Source organism: Poromitra crassiceps (genome assembly GCF_964638095.1).
Source record: "Poromitra crassiceps genome assembly, chromosome: 3".
NCBI lineage: Eukaryota > Metazoa > Chordata > Actinopteri > Beryciformes > Melamphaidae > Poromitra > Poromitra crassiceps.
In genome coordinates, this window is record NC_139625.1 from 81,367,974 (window position 1) to 81,388,980 (window position 21,007).

Consider the following 21,007-nt stretch of genomic DNA (forward strand, 5'->3'; position numbering starts at 1 on the left):
AGACTAACTTTTCCACTGGTAGCACTGCCTGGTGCTACCAACCTTCTCAGCTGGTCGCACCACGTTTTGACTCACCACGGTCCCTCTGTCCCAAATGCATCAAGCCACTGAAACCAGCCAGATCAAAACGCCGCTGTGTAGACCAGACATGGGCAAAACACAGCCCCAGAGCCAGAACCGGCCCATGGACCATCTCAATGTGGTCCGCAACGTCCTCAAAGGAGAACAAAACACCCCAGAAAATCTATAAAAGGCAGCATTATGTGAATAAATCTCGAGGCGAAGGATTAAAATGAGTCTGTACTGCTATTGTTTATCTATTAAATGTTGATATGGTAATTGTAAAACTGTCTGCCTTGAGTCCATATTTGCATAATGCAATGGGTTTCATCAGTAACTTAGTATGCAGTGGTGCACATCAGACCATTAGCCAGATGTAGGCTCATTTAAAACTTGATACTGCATTAAGTGGATTGTTTTATCTAAGTAAATATTTTCACCGTAACCGTAAAGTGCACCAGACTGACATACAGCTGTGTAAAAAAAAAGTCAACATTTTCTAAGGTGTTTTTTTTATTTATTTTTACCACGACCCAGGCCTTCTGGGCTGACAAATAGCCTATTGTAAAGCAATCGTCATGTCTACCAAATGAATGTAGCTGAAACCTAATTCAGTAGGTGTTTGACGTTTAAATTCAGTTGTCCAATGTGTGGCCCTTTCCTTACTTTGTCTAAGTCAGTATGGCCCTCTGTGCACCCCCCCCCCCCCCCCCCTCCCCCCGTACACATGCACTGATCATGCAAGTGCAGGCAGACAGCATCACAACAGCAAATAAGGTTATGCCAGACTGCTTTTCATCTGTCCCTGTTTCTTTCTCCTTGTGCTTTATGCACATGGGTTACACATCAAACTGGTATGTCTATGATAAGCAGGTTTCACTTTACATATCTTGCACTGCACAGACGTTTCATCGTTTTTGCTGAAATACTTCCAAACATGACTCGTATGCGGTGCCATGCTGCCTGAATCACCAGATCCATGTGACCAGGCCTGTGTAGAGCTGCCATTTTTAAGGGGGGCGAGTACCTGAACAGCTGAAACATTACTCGAGTACTGATGTTATGAAGGAGTACTCGAGTACCGATGTTATGAAGGAGTACTCGAGTACCGATGTTATGAAGGAGTACTCGAGTACTGATGTTATGAAGGAGTACTGATGTTATGAAGGAGTACTCAAGTACTGATGTTATGAAGGAGTACTCCAGTACTGATGTTATGAAGGAGTACTGATGTTATGAAGGAGTATTCGAGTACCGGTGTTATGAATGAGTACTCGAGTACTGATGTTATGAAGGAGTACTCGAGTACTGATGTTATGAAGGAGTACTGATGTTATGAAGGAGTACTCGCGTACTGATGTTATGAAGGAGTACTCGAGACCCCGAGTACTCCTTCATAACATCAGCGCTCGAGTACTGATGTTATAAAGGAGTACTCGAGTACTGATGTTATGAAGGAGTACTCGATTACTTATGTTATGAAGGAGTGCTCGAGTACTGATGTTATGAAGGAGTACTCGAGTACTGATGTTATGAAGCAGTACTCGAGTAGTGATGTTATGAAGGAGTACTCGAGACCCCGAGTACTCCCACCCATCCCTACTCATCTGTAGTCACAGGACCCCGAGCACATGCGTTACCCACAGGGGCACCAAAACAGCCTAATGACCCTCGTGCACATGTGACATTTTAACTCGCACTCTCAAAAATGGTGGCATGTTGGAGCCCTGGTCATAGTTCAGCTCAAGTCGTTTGCAAATACAAACTGTAGTTCCTTTGCTAATAATTCAGCTCTTTGTTTATATTTTGGATATGACAGCCGGTAAACCGAACCCACTCATGCAAAGCGGACGATCTGCGTTCGACACTGGCTAGATACACAAACCCCAGTGTTGAAATATGACTGTTGGCTTCTGCAGCATCTTCACATTGTTGGTCAGTGAGTGTGTTGAGGGTTTGTTACCTGAGAAGTCCCTGTGTATCTTCTAGTTTTTACATGAGAGTTTGGGTGAGATCAGGGACAGAAGAGAAGACTCCCACACATAATGCTCCATCCATCTGGCCTCAGCGTTATCATTCCATCATCACAACCTCCCACACACACACACGGGCACACACACACACACACACACACACACACACACACACACGGGCACACACACACACACACACACACACACACACACGGGCACACACACACACACACACACGGACACACACACGCACATGCACACACACACGGGCACACACACATACACACACACACACACACACACACACACACACACACACGGGCACACACACGCACACAGGCACACACACGCACACACGGGCACACAAACACACACACACACACACACACAAACACACACACACACACACACACGGGCACACACACACACAGGCACATGCATATACATAGACAGGGTCGGGCACTCATGTACACATTGGCACAAACGCGCACACAGAGAAGAGGGATGTTCACATTACTCACTTGATCTAACAGCAAGAGTGGAACAATTCATCACATGTATTTAACGTGTGGATTGTGAAATGAGCACATGCATCTTTCATTCCCTTTTCAAACCAAAACAAGAGGGTTTGTATTAAAAGGCCAATATAGAACCGATGCATTGGTCTAAACTAAAGTTGTGTTTTGGATTAGGGATGCACCATGATATATCTGATATCTGCAATAAATAAATCCAATAAAAATATCGTGCATCCCTATTTTGGATACTAGGAGGATAGTAGCAATTATTGAGAATATCCACCGTGAGAGGCATGCACGACAACCTTGCCACTGTATAATTTGTCCTTTAGTTTTTATTTTATTTAAACAAATGGAATATTACCACAACCATCCAGCAAAATTGAGTGTAAGTTCAGGGCTGTAGTCGCATGTCACCCTCTCTTTACCGTTTTTCCTGCGACATTCCTCAGCCTACTTCTGTGCCAAAAATGCATAGGGCATAGGAGCTGCTCCCTGAGAGGACATATAAGATACACTGTAGCTGCTCCCTGAGAGGACATATAAGATACACTGTAGCTGCTCCCTGAGAGGACATATAAGATACACTGTAGCTGCTCCCTGAGAGGACATATAAGATACACTGTAGCTGCTCCCTGAGAGGACATATAAGATACACTGTAGCTGCTCCCTGAGAGGACATATAAGATACACTGTAGCTGCTCCCTGAGAGGACATATAAGATACACTGTAGCTGCTCCCTGAGAGGACATATAAGATACACTGTAGCTGCTCCCTGAGAGGATAAGATACACTGTAGCTGCTCCCTGAGAGGATAAGATACACTGTAGCTGCTCCCTGAGAGGACATATAAGATACACTGTAGCTGCTCCCTGAGAGGATAAGATACACTGTAGCTGCTCCCTGAGAGCACATAAGATACACTGTAGCTGCTCCCTGAGAGGACATATAAGATACACTGTAGCTGCTCCCTGAGAGGACATATAAGATACACTGTAGCTGCTCCCTGAGAGGACATATAAGATACACTGTAGCTGCTCCCTGAGAGCACATAAGATACACTGTAGCTGCTCCCTGAGAGCACATATAAGATACACTGTAGCTGCTCCCTGAGAGGACATATAAGATACACTGTAGCTGCTCCCTGAGAGCACATATAAGATACACTGTAGCTGCTCCCTGAGAGCACATAAGATACACTGTAGCTGCTCCCTGAGAGGACATATAAGATACACTGTAGCTGCTCCCTGAGAGGACATATAAGATACACTGTAGCTGCTCCCTGAGAGGACATATAAGATACACTGTAGCTGCTCCCTGAGAGCACATAAGATACACTGTAGCTGCTCCCTGAGAGCACATATAAGATACACTGTAGCTGCTCCCTGAGAGGACATATAAGATACACTGTAGCTGCTCCCTGAGAGCACATATAAGATACACTGTAGCTGCTCCCTGAGAGCACATAAGATACACTGTAGCTGCTCCCTGAGAGGACATATAAGATACACTGTAGCTGCTCCCTGAGAGGACATATAAGATACACTGTAGCTGCTCCCTGAGAGGACATATAAGATACACTGTAGCTGCTCCCTGAGAGGACATATAAGATACACTGTAGCTGCTCCCTGAGAGGACATATAAGATACACTGTAGCTGCTCCCTGAGAGGACATATAAGATACACTGTTGCTGCTCCCTGAGAGGACATATAAGATACACTGTAGCTGCTCCCTGAGAGGACATATAAGATACACTGTAGCTGCTCCCTGAGAGGACATATAAGATACACTGTAGCTGCTCCCTGAGGGGACCTTAGCTGTGCCTTTTTGTGAGCCCCTCCAGGATCCTTGCCGTCCTGTGTCTTTCTTGGAGAGTTATGGCGCTGCCCGGCCCGCCTGGCCCTCCGTTTATCCCCACGACTATTTTTAAACGTCTGGAATTCGATCAAAACATTCGCTTTCTGCTCAAGCCTTTTAAAGCCCAGAGCACCGCTTGTTTTCTGTTCCACATGCCTAGTGATGAGATGGGTAGGAGGGGAGCTCGATTATTTTTCTTTGTGTGTGTGTGTGTGTGTGTGTGTGTGTGTGTGTGTGTGGGGGGGGGGGGGGGGGGTGCGAACGGAGCAGGCAGGGTTTCCGATGTGCTTTGGATACTCCTCCCTCTGTTTATTCCCTCTCAGGTTAACATCACGGCATTCCTGACTGCTCGATCCACGTGGCTTTTTATAGGGTGATAAAGACTGGAAGCAGGCACAGGGAGAATGACAGCTCAGTAATGTCAACAGCAGGTTGGCTAAATAAAATGGAATAGAATGGAGCCCGCTGAACCATGCCGCTGATAAAAGTCTTGCCTGCTGCTTTGCTATGGCTTCAACCCCTTTCCACTCTTTGTATTTTTCAGGAGTTGCCAAGCAACCCAGCACAACCCGTTGACTTGATTCCAGTATAGCCGAGATAAAAAGCTTCAGTGCAATCTCCTAGATATATAAGAACTGGGACTGATAAGCCTGACTGCAGAGATACTCATACCAGCCTGTTACTGTAGTTACAGGACAGATCTATGACCTGGTCACTCCACCAGTTAGGCCTATATATCAAAGTGTGCTATAACAACTTGTGGTATTACTTTTGATTGATTCTCACACACAAAAAGATTTTCACTTGCTAAGTGGTTTGGAACAAGTCCAAATTTGTCAGATACAATAAAGCTCCAATAACTTCTCAGTCCAGTTTCACACCAGACGCGTCTCAATTATTTCATATTTATAAAGAGCTGCTTTGAGTCAGGAGCTGAGAAATGCCCTCCAGAGGCTTCAGTGTTTCCCCTTCAGCAGCCCCCCCCCCCGCTGCTGAAATATCCCCCCCCCCCCCCACTGCTCAATTACATTGTTAAAAAAAAAACTATTGGAAAATTATAGGACTAGTGCAGGAATATTATAGGAATATTAGATCCCTATTGCCAAATACAATTGTATTAACTGTGTCTCCTACTAGACAGGACAGGACTAGGCAGGGCACACTTGGCAAGCAAAATACACTATTGGTGCAAAAAAATTGTCATATGCATGCTTCACCCCTGTTGCAGCTACAGCTCCATCCTAGGCATGCTTCACCCCTGCTGCAGCTAGAGCTCCATCCTAGGCATGCTTCACCCCCGCTGCTATAACACAGCTCCATCCTAGGCATGCTTCACCCCTGCTGCAGCTACAGCTCCATCCTAGGCATGCTTCACCCCTGCTGCAGCTAGAGCTCCATCCTAGGCATGCTTCACCCCTGCTGCAGCTAGAGCTCCATCCTAGGCATGCTTCACCCCTGCTGCAGCTAGAGCTCCATCCTAGGCATGCTTCACCCCTGCTGCAGCTAGAGCTCCATCCTAGGCATGCTTCACCCCTGCTGCAGCTACAGCTCCATCCTAGGCATGCTTCACCCCTGCTGCAGCTAGAGCTCCATCCTAGGCATGCTTCACCCCCGCTGCTATAACACAGCTCCATCCTAGGCATGCTTCACCCCTGCTGCAGCTACAGCTCCATCCTAGGCATGCTTCACCCCTGCTGCAGCTACAGCTCCATCCTAGGCATGCTTCACCCCTGCTGCAGCTAGAGCTCCATCCTAGGCATGCTTCACCCCTGCTGCAGCTACAGCTCCATCCTAGGCATGCTTCACCCCCGCTGCTACAACACAACTCCATCCTAGGCATGCTTCACCCCGCTGCTACAACACAACTCCATCCTAGGCATGCTTCACCCCACTGCTATAACACAGCTCCATCCTAGGCATGCTTCACCCCCACTGCTACAACACAGCTCCATCCTAGGCATGCTTCACCCCCGCTGCAGCTACAGCTCCATCCTAGGCATGCTTCACCCCCACTGCTACAACACAGCTCCATCCTAGGCATGCTTCACCCCCGCTGCAGCTACAGCTCCATCCTAGGCATGCTTCACCCCGCTGCTATAACAAAACTCCATCCTAGGCATGCTTCACCCCCACTGCTACAACACAGCTCCATCCTAGGCATGCTTCACCCCCACTGCTACAACACAGCTCCATCCTAGGCATGCTTCACCCCGCTGCTATAACACAACTCCATCCTAGAAATGCTTCACCCCCACTGCTACAACACAACTCCATCCTAGGCATGCTTCACCCCGCTGCTACAACACAACTCCATCCTAGAAATGCTTCACCCCCGCTGCTACAACACAGCTCCATCCTAGGCATGCTTCACCCCGCTGCTACAACACAACTCCATCCTAGGCATGCTTCACCCCCACTGCTACAACACAACTCCATCCTAGGCATGCTTCACCCCGCTGCTACAACACAACTCCATCCTAGGCATGCTTCACCCCCACTGCTACAACACAGCTCCATCCTAGGCATGCTTCACCCCCACTGCTACAACACAGCTCCATCCTAGGCATGCTTCACCCCCACTGCTACAACACAGCTCCATCCTCAGCTCATTTAATGTTTGTCTCGAACATAGCTCTGTAGGCTATAGCAGTGGTTCTCAAATGGGGGTCCGTGGCACTTTGCCAGGGGGTCCGCGAAAAGTTTTCAGGAAAATAAAAATAACTTTTTTTTTTGCAAAAGCTTCATAGTTCAATGACAATATTTTATGCTTTAAATCTAAAATGGTTCATGGATTATATTCTAATCTAAGAAACCTATCAATTTAAAAGTCAAGCACGTGACCATGGAAACAATTAAGTTGAGCCCAAAATCACAAATCAGAATGAGGGGGTCTCCCCGGTATATTTTCTATCTTGTAAGGGGTCCTTGGCTAAAAAAACATTTGAGAACCTCTGGGCTATAGCATGTAAAGTGTTAAATGTGAAACATGTTGCTGTTCTAATAGGTCTACACAGTTTTCACACTGATCTCAGTTGTCAAATTGGACTTATTTCATTTGAACTAGCGTTAAAAGTTCTCGGAACAACTTAAGTTGAACTTGATGAAACGCGCTGTCAGACATCCTGAACCTACAGGAGAAGAGTTTTCTAAGAAACAGTAAGCATACAGTAATTGCTCGATAATTGACTGCCCATGAAATATTTGCTGTTGCTTGAAAGATGTTTTACCAAATAAGAAGTGTGTGTGTGTGTGTGTGTGTGTGTGTGTGTGTGTGTGTGTGTGTGTGTGTGTGTGTGTGTGTGTGTGTGTGTGTGCGTGCGTGCGTGCGTGCGTGCGTGCGTGTGTGTGTGTGTAGTAGTAGTAGTGGAGAATGCTGCCTCAGAGGAAATGACTTGCACCCCCATGGACTAGCTTCATGACACAGTGAAATGATCTGCCAGGGGTGGCCTGGATCATTTCCTGTAGTGCTGAGCTTGTAGGGAGATCTGTGTGTGTGTGTGTGTGTGTGTGTGTGTGTGTGTGTGTGTGTGTGTGTGTGTGTGCGTGTGTGTGTGTGTGCACGCGCCCCCCCAGCGTGTGTATTTTCTTCCCTTAAATAGTAGTTTTGTGTGAGGTCAGTCCTTTAATGGGGAAGTGAGTGAGGTTTAGATGATGAAACAGAGCGTGCAGCGGGCTGAGTGCAGACTGACCGGAGCAGCAGGGCAGAGAGACATGGAGAGAGCAGGAAGAGCGACAGATGAGAGAGAGAGAGAGGGAGGGAGAGCAGAAGGAAAGGGCAATGGAGGAGTGAGTGAGAGAGAGAGAGAGGGAGAGATAGAGGAAGAAAAGGAGGAGAGTGGAAGTGAGAGAATAATAGAAAGATGACGACAAGCAGTGTGGCTACAGAGAGAGAGAGAAGAGGAAGAATAAACCAATTGACAACATTGCCTGGGGTGGTGGCTGACTGACTGACTGTACACTGTGTTGTAACGTTTGGCTTGGTGGTGGTGGCTGACTGACTGACTGTACACTGTGTTGTAACGTTTGGCTTGGTGGTGGTGGCTGACTGACTGACTGTACACTGTGTTGTAACGTTTGGCTTGGTGGTGGTGGCTGACTGACTGACTGTACACTGTGTTGTAACGTTTGGCTTGGTGGTGGTGGCTGACTGACTGACTGTACACTGTGTTGTAACGTTTGGCTTGGTGGTGGTGGCTGACTGACTGACTGTACACTGTGTTGTAACGTTTGGCTTGGTGGTGGTGGCTGACTGACTGACTGTACACTGTGTTGTAATGTTTGGCTTGGTGGTGGTGGTGGCTGACTGACTGTACACTGTGTTGTAACGTTTGGCTTGGTGGTGGTGGCTGACTGACTGTACACTGTGTTGTAACGTTTGGCTTGGTGGTGGTGGCTGACTGACTGACTGTACACTGTGTTGTAACGTTTGGCTTGGCGCAGCGTTTCAAGCGGCTCTGCATTGACCGTTGCGGAATGCACAAGTTGATAGATGACTTCCTCGTCGTAGCGATCGGGGCTTTGCATAAAGTTTGTCTTTGGCTTATTTATTGGTTGCCATGTATTGACCCGTGTCAAAGTATATCCAATATAAAAAGATGTAATAGGACAAATCCTCAGCTTGTGCTCACAGATAACCTAACACTCTGCTGCCAGTATTACAGTCTCATTCCCAACAGCTGTTCCCCACAGACACAGACTCACGTTTCTGAAAGTGGAGTACAGCGCCACCTATGGTATCACTTTCACTCTGACATTGATTTACTGAGAGCTCTTGATAAAACCACTTGACATCAAGCAGCTGTTAAATTTGAGATTGAGGTGGATTTTAGCATTTGAAAGTTGCATCATGCTTTCCTTATGTAAGTCCTACTCCTCAGAAATGGAGAGAATATTAACTCATTCATGGCCAGTTTAGGACTGCCAATATTTAGCACAGGCCAAAGATTTTCATAATTGTTGGTCATCTTTCAAGACCCACAGTAAATTATCTATTAGCACCAGAGTGATTTGCAATACCTCAAAATGAAGATGTACCTCTCTGGGTTCACCAGGGAAAAAAAAGTGAGCTTTTAGCATGTTCTGTACTCTACTTATATCCATTTATATACACCCTGTTTTCACCCAAAAGGTCTCTCTGAGATGACAAACAGGAGAAAAGGCAATTTCTGTAAAATACACATTCTCAAGCAGAACTCACTCTCAATTCTTTTATTTTGAACTGTATTGACATCAGACATGTAAATACTATTCGTTATGACACAAATGAAAATATATATATATATATATACACATGAAGTGCTTTTTTTTTACATTCAACAATACAGCAGAGTGAGTGTGCAGACAGACACACAGACAGACAGACAGACAGACAGACAGACACACCGACAGACAGACAGACACACACACACACACACACGATCCCCCTTCGTTGCGTGATTTCTAACCCCACATAGGATAAGCAATAACCACGCCCTGTGGCGCCGGGATTGGCCAGGAGCAACACTGGAGGGCACGCAGCCCAGCGATTTCATGAACCAACTGAATAGCTCTTGAGAACGGACAGCGGGCTGCTGTGACTGCCTTCTGCCCGCTGCTGCCTAGCTGTGTTTATTTTGTTTTGTTCTGGTCCACCCGTCCTCGTCCATGTCTCCCTCTCCTATCCTCCCTGCTATTTGATCGTTCCCGTTTTCCCCTCGGCTATTCAACACGTCCTCACCGCCCTCTGATCGATCATTTCCTCATTCCTCCGATGATCAAACGCATCTCTGGATTACTTTCTCCCGTTTTCTCCCGGCTGGCACACAGGAAAGCGACCAGCTCCTGCAGCGCGCCGAGTGGCGTTTCAATGGCGTTTCTCCTGTCTGCACAAGGAAGCGTTTTTTATCCGTTTTCTGCTTTTCCTCCTGCTCAATTTCAAAACAACAGCTGCGGTATGTGTTTGTTCACGTGTTGTCTTAGATGCTAGGGACCTGATACTATGTCACAGGCTGAGGAAGTGTTTGAACTACGCGCTGCAGTAATAAAAACAAAAACACGTCAAACACGTCTTTGGCGTGGATGGCTATTTCTGATAACACGTCAAAGACGTCTTTGGCGGTGAATGAGTTAAAGGATAATTTCGTGTTTTTTTCAACCTGGACCCTATTTTCCCCACACTGTATGTGTCTAATACAGAGGTTCTCAAATGTTTTTTTTAGCCAAGGACCCCTTACAAGATAGAAAATATACCGGGGACCCCCTCATTCTGATTTGTGATTTTGGGCTCAACTTAATTGTTTCCATGGTAACGTGCTTGACTTTTAAATTGATAGGTTTCTTAGATTAGAATATAATCCATGAACCATTTTAGATTTAAAGCATAAAATATTTTCATTGAACTATGAAGCTTTTGCAAAAAAAAAGTTATTATTTTTATTTTCCTGAAAACTTTTCGCGGACCCCCTGGCAAAGTGCCATGGACCCCTGGGGGTCCCCGGACCCCCATTTGAGAACCACTGGTCTAATAAACTCATCGTGACACTTTTTTTTCAAATTGGTCGAGTACTCACCGAGATCGCCTTGTTTACAGCTGGAGCAATGTGCTCAAACAACTACACAGTCGGGCAATCCTGCACCGCATCGTCAATACACGTTCGCTAATAAAACAGTTTGTTTTGCCGGCTGTCAATAATAGTGTCTGGCAACATGGAAATGACTCTATATATATTGAGCTGATTGATGGATAGTTTCCCATTCGGTCCCTCTGTTTTGGCGCAGGAGCAGACAGGGGCAACCAGCAAGACAGCGAAGCTCGTGCTGTGTCAACACAGAGGATTTCCCCTCTCTCATCAACACAACAGCGCTGTGCTGGAGACAATTCTTCCATGTCCCAAAAGTGAACTGGAAGAAGCGGCCAAAACAGAGGGACCGAATGGGAAACTATCCATCTATCAGCTCAATATATATAGAGTAATTTCCATGTTGCTAGACACTATTGACAGCCGGCAAAACAAACTGTTTTATTAGCCAACGTGTATTGACGATGCGGTGCGCAATTGCCCGACTGGGTTACACTGTGTAGTTGTTTGAGCACATTGCTCCAGCTGTAAACAAGGCTATCTCGGTGAGTACTGCACCAATTTGGAAAAAAAAGTGTCACGATGAGACACATACAGTGTGGGGAAAATAGGGTCCAGGTTGAAAAAACCCCGAAATGATCCTTTAATATTCTCTCCATTTCTGAGGAGTAGGACTTACGGTACATAAGGAAAGCATGATGCAACTTTCAAATGCTAAAATCCACCTGAATCTCAAATTTAACTGCCGCTTGATGTCAAGTGCTTTTATCCAAACCAGGATAAGGGCTTGTATTTACACACAGTGGTGGATGGTCATTAACACTTTATAACCTCTTTCTTCTCATATTCCCTTAAGAGATGAAACGGTATGAACATTTCATGTCAGTGAAGTCATCAGTGATGTCATACATAGGCATTGTGACACTGTGACATCACTGATGATGTCATCAGTGACACACAAGAGAGAAACTGAGGGAGAGGGAGAGAGAGACGGGGGGAGACATTGCGTCTGCGTCAATAGGGCAAGTGAGGCCACGCAGCAGCCGAGCTGCGGGCGAGGCCACACAGCAGCCGAGCTGCGGATGCGAGCGCCAGCTCGGTGAGCTGCAGGGTGTAGTGAGCCCGTGCAGCGGGCGAGCCTAGAAATCGAGCGCGCGAGATGCCTAGTGTTCAAAAAGTACTGATACAGACCCAGAGGCAAGGAGACTGTTGCTAACTTTGGTTGATGATGGGTAGTATTTACTATGTTTTTCAAAGCCTGGTAATCATATTAAAATTTTAAACGGTAATGCTGACCGTCATTACACTGGATCCTTAGAGTCCTTTAAAAAAAGTTATCTGTAGACTTAATTATAAAAGCTGTGTTTCATCTTTCATTCCCTATTCACCTTATCATTTGCCCATATCAGGACGCTTCTGCATAACGTCATTTTGTAATCGTTATTCTGTTTTAGACCCGTAAGTAGATTACTCCTTCCTACCTTTATCATTTTTAGACGTGCCAAAAAGTTTTCAAGCAAAAAAAACAACTGTTATAAAGTTTTAATATTTTTTCGGGTCAGCGTAACATTCCAATTATGTGACCCGTTTATCAGAATAATGCGTATTCTTAACACATTCACTGCCAGCCGTTTTTTCAATACTGTAGGTAGCTTCTGCCAAGGCTTTTTTTTGAGGATTCTGGCTCATCTTTCAAGAGCCGAGGATTCTTTTCTGCTAAGATTTTGTGAACACAAATTATCTCAAAAGAACTAATAGAATGTGTGCTTTCTCTGTCTAAAAGAGTTAGTTTGTAGAGTTTGTAGTTATGTAGGCATTAGCAGTAGAATACAGCATGGTTTCAGCGTCTGAAAATTTATGCTGAGATAAATGGCTTTTTGTGAAATTCGATAGAACAGTCACTTTAACCATTTATTTTTGGCGTAAGACGTCAGACATCTAAACAATAGTTTTGAACAGTAATTTCCTCCATAGCAGCAGGAAACCCCCCTCTCCTTCAAACTCCTCCCTCCGTGTGTGTTCTCCTCTCTCCGTGGCTGCAGCGGTACAAGCGAGGCTCTGCCTGTCTGTGCTGCCTGGCTGCTGGCGGCTGCTCTTTGGGCGAGTCTGCATGAGTCGTTTCGGTTGTGAGCTCAGCTGGAATGAAGCTGCGTGCGATTGTGGGCTTTCTGCCGGTGTTTCAAAGTGTGTTGCACGCATAATCTATTATGCAAATTTGCAATCCCCCAGCGCGATAATGCGCGAAAGCGAAAGCGTTTTCGCCAATCCATTTTACAGTATGAGAATGGTTTCCTCGCGCGTTCCCCTGCAGTTTTGGCTCGGCTTTTTCTAGTCTGGAGAGCACTGTCGCCACTTAGTGGGTCGGTGGAATGGGTTGTACACGTTCGGTGGCTCCCATATTTTTATAGGAGACGTGGGGGGCGTTGATCCACGTCCCACCGTCAAAAACTTTTTTTTTTTTTTTTTTGACGACTTGACTCGTCAATGGCAGTCAACCGTTGGATTTTTTTTGACGAGTCAACTCGCCAATGGCAGTGAACATGTTAACGAGCAGCGAGGACTGAGAGCGCTGGCTGTGTGACCGGTAGGACTAGCTAGTATCTGTCAACCCCTACTGTACTGTCTGGCAGTGAGAAAACACTGTCGACGTGCTTTTGTAACTAACGTTAAATGCCGACCAGGTGCAGCCATCGGCTCCTCGCAGCAGTAGGAGCATGTAACTGAAGCTGGCCGCAGTGTAGCTGCTGAATGTTGCTAAACTTCATTCATAGGAGGAGAAAGCAGGGTTACACACAGCAGATTTGACCTTTGACCTTTGACCTCAGCCTCAGCTTTGTGAACGCTTCTGCTGGTCTGCAACACTACAGTTTAAAAAAATGACAATGAAACAACTGCATTTTATTTTTGTATTACGTTTATTTCACAATTCCAAGCAACTGTGAATGGTGAACTGCCTCGGTGAACTCTATCTTTTTGGAAACGAGGCTGACATACTGCACCCGCACTCTCTGTGGTAGAAACAATGGAAAATTGGAAAATTGGAATAGAGGTTAAAGGAAAAACCCAAAGTAAGATTTTTGCAGCTGCAGCATAAATAAACGGTACCAGATATCAATGAGTGGGGTAAATAAAACTCTACCAATGACTCTGCATGTTGGGCTGAGAGGAGAGTTCACTGCATAATATTATTTTTAAGAGTGACTGCTTCCGAAAGCGAGCAGAAATCGTTACAAATTGAATGAATGACAGAAGCCCGTTTGTCATTTTGTCAGTTGATGAACCTAAAGACAAAATATCACACGACATCAACTAGGCTACTGGTGACACAATGGCTTGATCAATTCCTTATCATGAGGAACTGGGCTTTTAGTTGACACCATTCTTTGTGCAGTTTGAGTTGTGTGTGCACTCAAGTTGAAATGTTGGGGAGGGAATTTTCCCAGGCAAAAGCAGTTGGGTTTTCATTCAGACACCCTAATATTCGTCCACTACACGACAGTGATGATGTGGAAGTGTTTGTGTCCTGTGCAATGGTCAGATGATATACAGGAAACAAACACCCTAAAAACCACAGTCTGTGGCTCTGGATCATCTTCAGTCTGGAGGTAGGCCCGCTATATGTAGCCCAGTCAATCCTGCACTACACTGGCTTTATTGGCTGGTACATGTTTGCCAGTTGGCCTGACTGGCTCAACGTTTTTACATCAGACAAATTGAGAGAGTTGGGAGCGTTCTTTTATTTTTTTTATTTTTTTCCTGCCATGGTGCTACAGCTCCATAGTCATCAGGAAGTAACATTTACATGACCTCAGTCAGTCAGGGATGAAACACTTTGCTTCTGCTATCAAACATCCTCACGGTTTGCAAAATAGTTTTCTATAATCTGGCTTTTAATGAGCAGAATCTAGTTAATAGAAGAAAATCTTGGAATTATTGTGAAAATGTAAAGGTACCTTTGAATCCTCATCCTCACACCTTGAGCTGTGCTTTTCTCTAGGGGTGGGAATCTCTAGGCACCTCACGATGCTTCTGAGGGCTACGACTCCATGATCAAACCATTATCGATGCCATCGATTATAGATGCATCTTTTTTTTCTCACTGTGTTAAAATAAAGTGCATTTTGAATTGCATTGTAATGATCCATAATTAAAATCAACAGATGAATTTACTTCCATTATCTTTTATTAACAAAGCAAATGGAATTGTTTTGTCAACTGGAAGGTTACATTTACCAACATATCTCCCAGCATTGTAAAGAACCAACAGGAAAAGAAACACAAGTGTGACAGTTGTGCCTGTAGCAGCATCCTTGTAGTAAATTAACGTCACTTCAGCATATTCTGAATCACTTCTTCTACATGTTGTAACAGCTCTGCCACATTTGCACCCGTGTGGCTCTCAGTCATCACTCTTGTTTGGAGTCCATGAGACGCTAGCTGCCACTGCCAGTGTTCAGTGATGAAGTGCACAGTAACAATGCATCACGCATCACAAGTTAAAGCAGCTACGAGCAACTTTTTCGATTGTTATTAAACAGTATAAATTTAATATCAATGCATCACATCTTACCTCTAATAGTCGACGAGACCAAAGCCGTGTGTATCTGAGATTGCTCCCTTAGGTGATTATTAAGTCTATAGTCTGTCTAAACTCGCGCCAACAGGGGGCTCTCTAGAGCGACCGGACCGGGTAACCCGGAAGTGAAACGCGGAAGTGAAACCAGGAAGTGAAACGCAGCTGCCTTTTTACGCCGTTTGCGCTGCCTAGCAACATAACATAAACAATGTGAACGCCACGCATACTCGCGGGAACATCTCTCGTTATATTCTAACAGGTTTTTTGGAAGTTATTTTGTGGTTATGGCCGAAGTGGCTGCTGCAAACCGTTTCATTTCAATTCCTGATCTGCCCTGGCTACAGACACACTAACACTGGCCGATTCACTCGGGGTTCAAGCGAGACTACTCTGTGTTGGTATCGTCGACTATTAGAGGTAAGATGTGATGCATTGATATTAAATTTATACTGTTTAATAACAATCGAAAAAGTTGCTCGTAGCTGCTTTAAGAGATATCCTACCCGCTTTCTTCAGTGAGTCCATAACTTGGGCTTTGGTCTCATTGTACAGTCTGGGGATCACTGTGTCGGTAAAAAACCAGCGAGATGGGACGTTGTACCTCGGCTCCAAAGTGCGCAATATAGCGCGGAATCCCTGGTTCTCAATGACTGAGTACGGGCGTATATCCATGGCAATGAAAGTTGCAATGGATTTTGTGATTTGTTTCGCCCTTTCTGAGTTGGGTGGATGCTTTGATAGCATTGCTTGCTCGATTGTTGGCTGGTTGGGAGCAACTACAGCCGGTGTGTCTGATTTCATGTTATTGTTTTGGCATCTTCACACGCCTTTGTTTTGCTTTCAGCTGCGCCACGCTGTAAACTGTCCGGACGGACGCTGCATTTTAGTTCAGTTTAGTTCCGCCTTTTCGTTCAGTCAACATTAAAAAAAAATCGATTGTCGACATTTGTGAATCGATTCATAATCGTCCACGTCCGCATCTCGATGCATCTAAGAATCGATTTCCCCCCCCCCCCCCACCCCTAATTTTCATACAACCATAATCATCTACTTGTATGCAGATTAATCTTGATGGGAGAATGAACTTCTGTATTTAGCGTTGCTATATAATGTGTTCATGTTAGGCTGCATAACAGTGGTACTGTATATCTTTTTATGATCCGCTTTACTCTGGAATTGTATAGTAAATCACACTTGTATGCACAGTGCCTCTGTCTGTACAGTGTAGAGTTTAAGTAGGCTAATATGCTCTGAGCTAAATTAGCTAAAAGGCTCAGTTTTATTCTCCCTGGATGTGATAAAGGCAGCTGACCATCTGTTAGGGCAGTGTTACTGGTTCCCAAACTTTTTTGTCACATGTACCCTTGTACCCTGCGATGCCAATAGTACCCCCTCACTCATGTGTGTTATGATACTCCTAAATGTGTTCTATTAAACTCATATTAAATAGGGCTGTGAATCTTCACTGGCCTCACCATTCGATTCGATTACGATTCATCTGTCAACGATTCAATTCGATTCCACGATGCATCACGATACAGCTCAAAGTATTGCAGCTCCAAGTATCAAATCCTCAATTTTCTGTACTATTACTGCACATGGCTACAATTAATACAAGCAGTCAGATAAATATCAACTCCCTTTTTTACTTAGAAAGTGCTTTAAAATCTGAATGTCAACAGAGATATAAACATAAACGATTCAACGATTCATCTGTCAACGATTCGATTCGATTCACACGTCCGCATCACGATGCATCGATTATACGATTAATTTTGACACCCCTAATATTAAACCGTTAGTATCGAACTCAAAACTGAGTATTAGATGAATGAATAATTCTGACAGGTTATGATTGAAGCCAGTTGACAACTACCAGGGGGGAGCTAGTTGCATATACCATTTTAGCAACACGTACCCCTGGTTGGGAAACACTGAGTTAGGGAGCTAAAAAGATAAATGACATTCAAATAAACTGATAATTAATTAGGCCTATATTGCAGCGTGGGACTGGACAGAATCTATCTTGTACTTATTTTTCTCTCTCCATATGGACCCATGCTTGATCTTTGCACAACATGGATCTATGCAGTGTCTGAGTCCCTGGGTACTCTTAAGTGTCTGAGTCCCTGGGTACCAAGTGTCTGGTTCCCTGGGTACTCTAAGTGTCTGATTCCCTGGGTACTCTAAGTGTCTGATTCCCTGGGTACTCTAATGGCCCATTTCCACCGCTGGTATCAACGCGGCCCCGCCCAGCTCGTCTCGCTTTTTTGTCTCATTCCACCGATCAAAAACGTGGACAGCCCGGGTTGAGTCGGGGTTGAGTCGTGCTGCTTTTGGTCCCTGCTCTGTTGAGGTTCTAGCACTGTGAACCCGGGTTCATACGGTGACGTGAAAACACTGCAGACGACTGATTGGTCAGGCAGAATTGTGTTTACTCTATCTACTGACTGTCAATGCAATGCTGCATACCAGTTTAGTGGGGCTTACCTTCTCTTCTGTTATGTTATTTCCATCAGTCTTTTGTGTTGCTGCCTTCGCCTCTGGTGAAATAAAATCGATCTCCTTACTCAGCTTTAACATGGCGGTGGGTTTCAATTGTTTTGAGAGAGACAAAGTCCGCTGCTCAGGAAGCCCTTGTAGTTGAGTGCAGCGTCGGCTCCGCTAGGCCGCAGGTGCTTTGGTGAAGCCGCGGTCTTGCCTGGTGAGAGGCCGCCGGGGTAGAGGCTTCACTCTGTAGCGCAACCCCCGTCCCTCGCGCAGCGCATGCATGTGAGTTTGACTAACAACAAAGTGATATCCATTCTCACATTTGCCCATGTACACTGTACTGTAGGTCATTTAGAGGCACCAGTATTTCATAAACAGTTTAAAAGTTCTGTGTATGGATTTAATTTTAACGTTATCGACCAGTTTTGGGCGGGGGTGGGCGGGGGCAGATCAGCAGCGGTGGAAACAAAACATCCATCGGGTCGAAACAAATAGAGCCGAGTGGTGACGAGCTGTGCAGGGCTGTAAAATGTGGTGGAAATGAGCCATAAGTGTCTGAGTCCCTGGGTACTCTAATCTAAGGGGCAAGCTGGAGAGAATCAGGGCAGGAGATTGCAGGATCCTGGTCCTGGTGTTAATCCCTCTTATACAGCATTATACTTGCTTGAGGGAAGCGTGTCTTATTAACTAATTAATTCACTCACTCACTCACAGATTATATTAACCAATTTACTCATTGACTATGTCTTATAGGGCTCCACAATAAATTGTATTTTAATCGTCATCGCGATATGAACATAATGCAATAAACACATCACAAAGACTGCCTGAAATGAATTATTAACTCAAATCGTTTTATTTCCACACGCCATGCATTCACACTCAGCATGCGATCGTTTTGTGTTGTAAATCCAGCGCACACCTTTCCCTTGCAGTGGTGCGCTCCACCCCTCCACCAAAACCCAAACACGCTGTGTGTCGTTTCAGCTCGAGTTGCTAACAGAGAGCCATGCTTATGTTGGCAGTATTAAAGCAGAAAGACATAGGAAGTGTATAACTAATATGCATACTTCAATATTTGTTTGTTTATTGCATGCTTCAATATTTGTTTATCGCAAGTCATATTGCAGATTTTCCTCACATCATGCAGGCTAATGTCTTATCAATGGCCTGCCTCTCAAGCCAGGTGCTGCTGGTAATGCAGGACCACACATTAGACCCCAGTAACTGCACTGTGATCTGGCAATTTAATCAGATCAATTTCATTGAGATTTTCAGTTTACTTTTCACCATTTTTACAAGATTTTGCAGAAAGACTACCGTAGTCTATTTAGTTGGATGCTGTGTTTTCAATTTCTTCCATGTTTTCTGTTCAAACTTGAAGGATTCTCCTTTCTTTCCTTATAGGACTCCATAAACGCTGTGGTTTTAGACTTGGACTATCCTGCACTACGGAAAAATAAAAACATCGACACCTTTTTAATCAGATGTAAGTTTTGTGTGTGTGTGTGTGTGTGTGTGCGTGCGTGCGTGTGTGTGTGTGTGTGTGTGTGTGTGTGAGAGAGACACATTAAGGATGTATTTACAGCTGTACTTTGATGATTGGAGTAAATTGATCTAAAAACATTGTTGTTATTGGTTTATGGACACTTTCTTTTTATTTGAATTGTTGACATGCTCTCTTATTTATTTATTTTTATTTTATTTTATTTTATTTTGTAACCTTAGATGAGAAAGTCATGGGGCTGATTCGGGACCTCCAGACGAAGTCGGAGGACTTTGACAGAGTTAAAGTCATTGGCAGAGGAGCATTTGGTGAGGTTCAGCTGGTGAGTATTCTTTGAAATGTATTCTTTCATTTGCATCATGTTATTTTAGCTTTACGGACGCTTTTCTAGCTACTGTAGGAATACACTGCTATGTAGGATTGCTTTGCCAAAGCTACATGTAAAGAGATGCTACTAGAGAGTACCTGTTGGTGTTAAGTAGTCATCACTTGTTCTGCCCCCTCCACCACTCAGGTGAGGCACAAAGCCTCTCAGAAGGTCTATGCCATGAAGCTACTGAGCAAGTTTGAGATGATCAAGCGCTCAGACTCCGCCTTCTTCTGGGAGGAGAGGGACATCATGGCCTTCGCCAACAGTCCCTGGGTTGTACAGGTGTGGTTACTGTTGTTTTGATGCTTGCAGTCTTATATTCTCAACCAAAGAATGTTTTTCATTTATTTATTTAAACTTTATTTAAATGGGTTGGTCCCGTTGAAATACAAAAAACATCTCTTTCAAGGGTAGCCTGGCCAAGATAGCAGCATAAGGCCTTGGCCACACTGATCCGTCAGAAAATGGACAGAATTATTGAACAGACAGATGTCTGTCCGATGCATTGTTTTAACGGACAGATGTGTAACCTAGCGTCAGCTAACATGTTAAAATACAGTAGCACTGCAGCAGCCTATAATACTGACCTGGTAATCCCACAATCATCCCAACATTATGCCAGGCTGTCTCCGTTTTGTTTTTGTTTTTGTAATCTTTTGAAGTCACGTTGTACAACAGCAGGATGGTGTATAGTACACAGCATTAATTATAGCCTCCTTCACCGCCTCGGCCGCCATCTTCTTTGAAAAGTTGAAACAAATCTCAGAACGCCTCCTCTCGAGACCTCGACTCTGATTGGCTAAACGGACAGTGACCATCCGATACGTCCATCCAGAAAAAGTTCATCCCTCTTCAACTTTCTGTCCATCAAAACGTATGCAAATCTTCTGGATACGTACGCTTCTGAGTGCTCCACGGACAGTCGGACAGCTGTCATTGAAAATGATTGGAAGTGAACAGAGAAATGAACACACACGGACAGACACCACGGATCAGTGTGGCCAAGGCCTAAAAGAGATAAAGTTACAACAACATTAAAACGGACCAAGGCACAAACATGCAGTAAAACAAACAAAGGCAATTACAACGTTCGATTTT

At 44.8% G+C, this 21,007-nt stretch overlaps 1 protein-coding gene across 2 annotated transcripts in view; it reads left to right on the plus strand.

Moving 5' to 3' along the window:
- The window catches only part of rock2a (rho-associated, coiled-coil containing protein kinase 2a), a 76,148-nt gene that overhangs the window by 16,726 nt on the left and 38,415 nt on the right, over nt 1-21,007 (plus strand). The window contains exons 2-4 of one of the 2 annotated variants that reach the window (XM_083633664.1): nt 19,440-19,521; nt 19,761-19,861; nt 20,054-20,191. In XM_083633664.1, coding sequence (XP_083489790.1) covers nt 19,440-19,521; nt 19,761-19,861; nt 20,054-20,191 — 321 coding nt within the window. Of the gene's footprint in view, nt 1-19,439; nt 19,522-19,760; nt 19,862-20,053; nt 20,192-21,007 lie in introns of those variants that run through there. The other variant, XM_083633663.1, reaches the window with a different exon arrangement.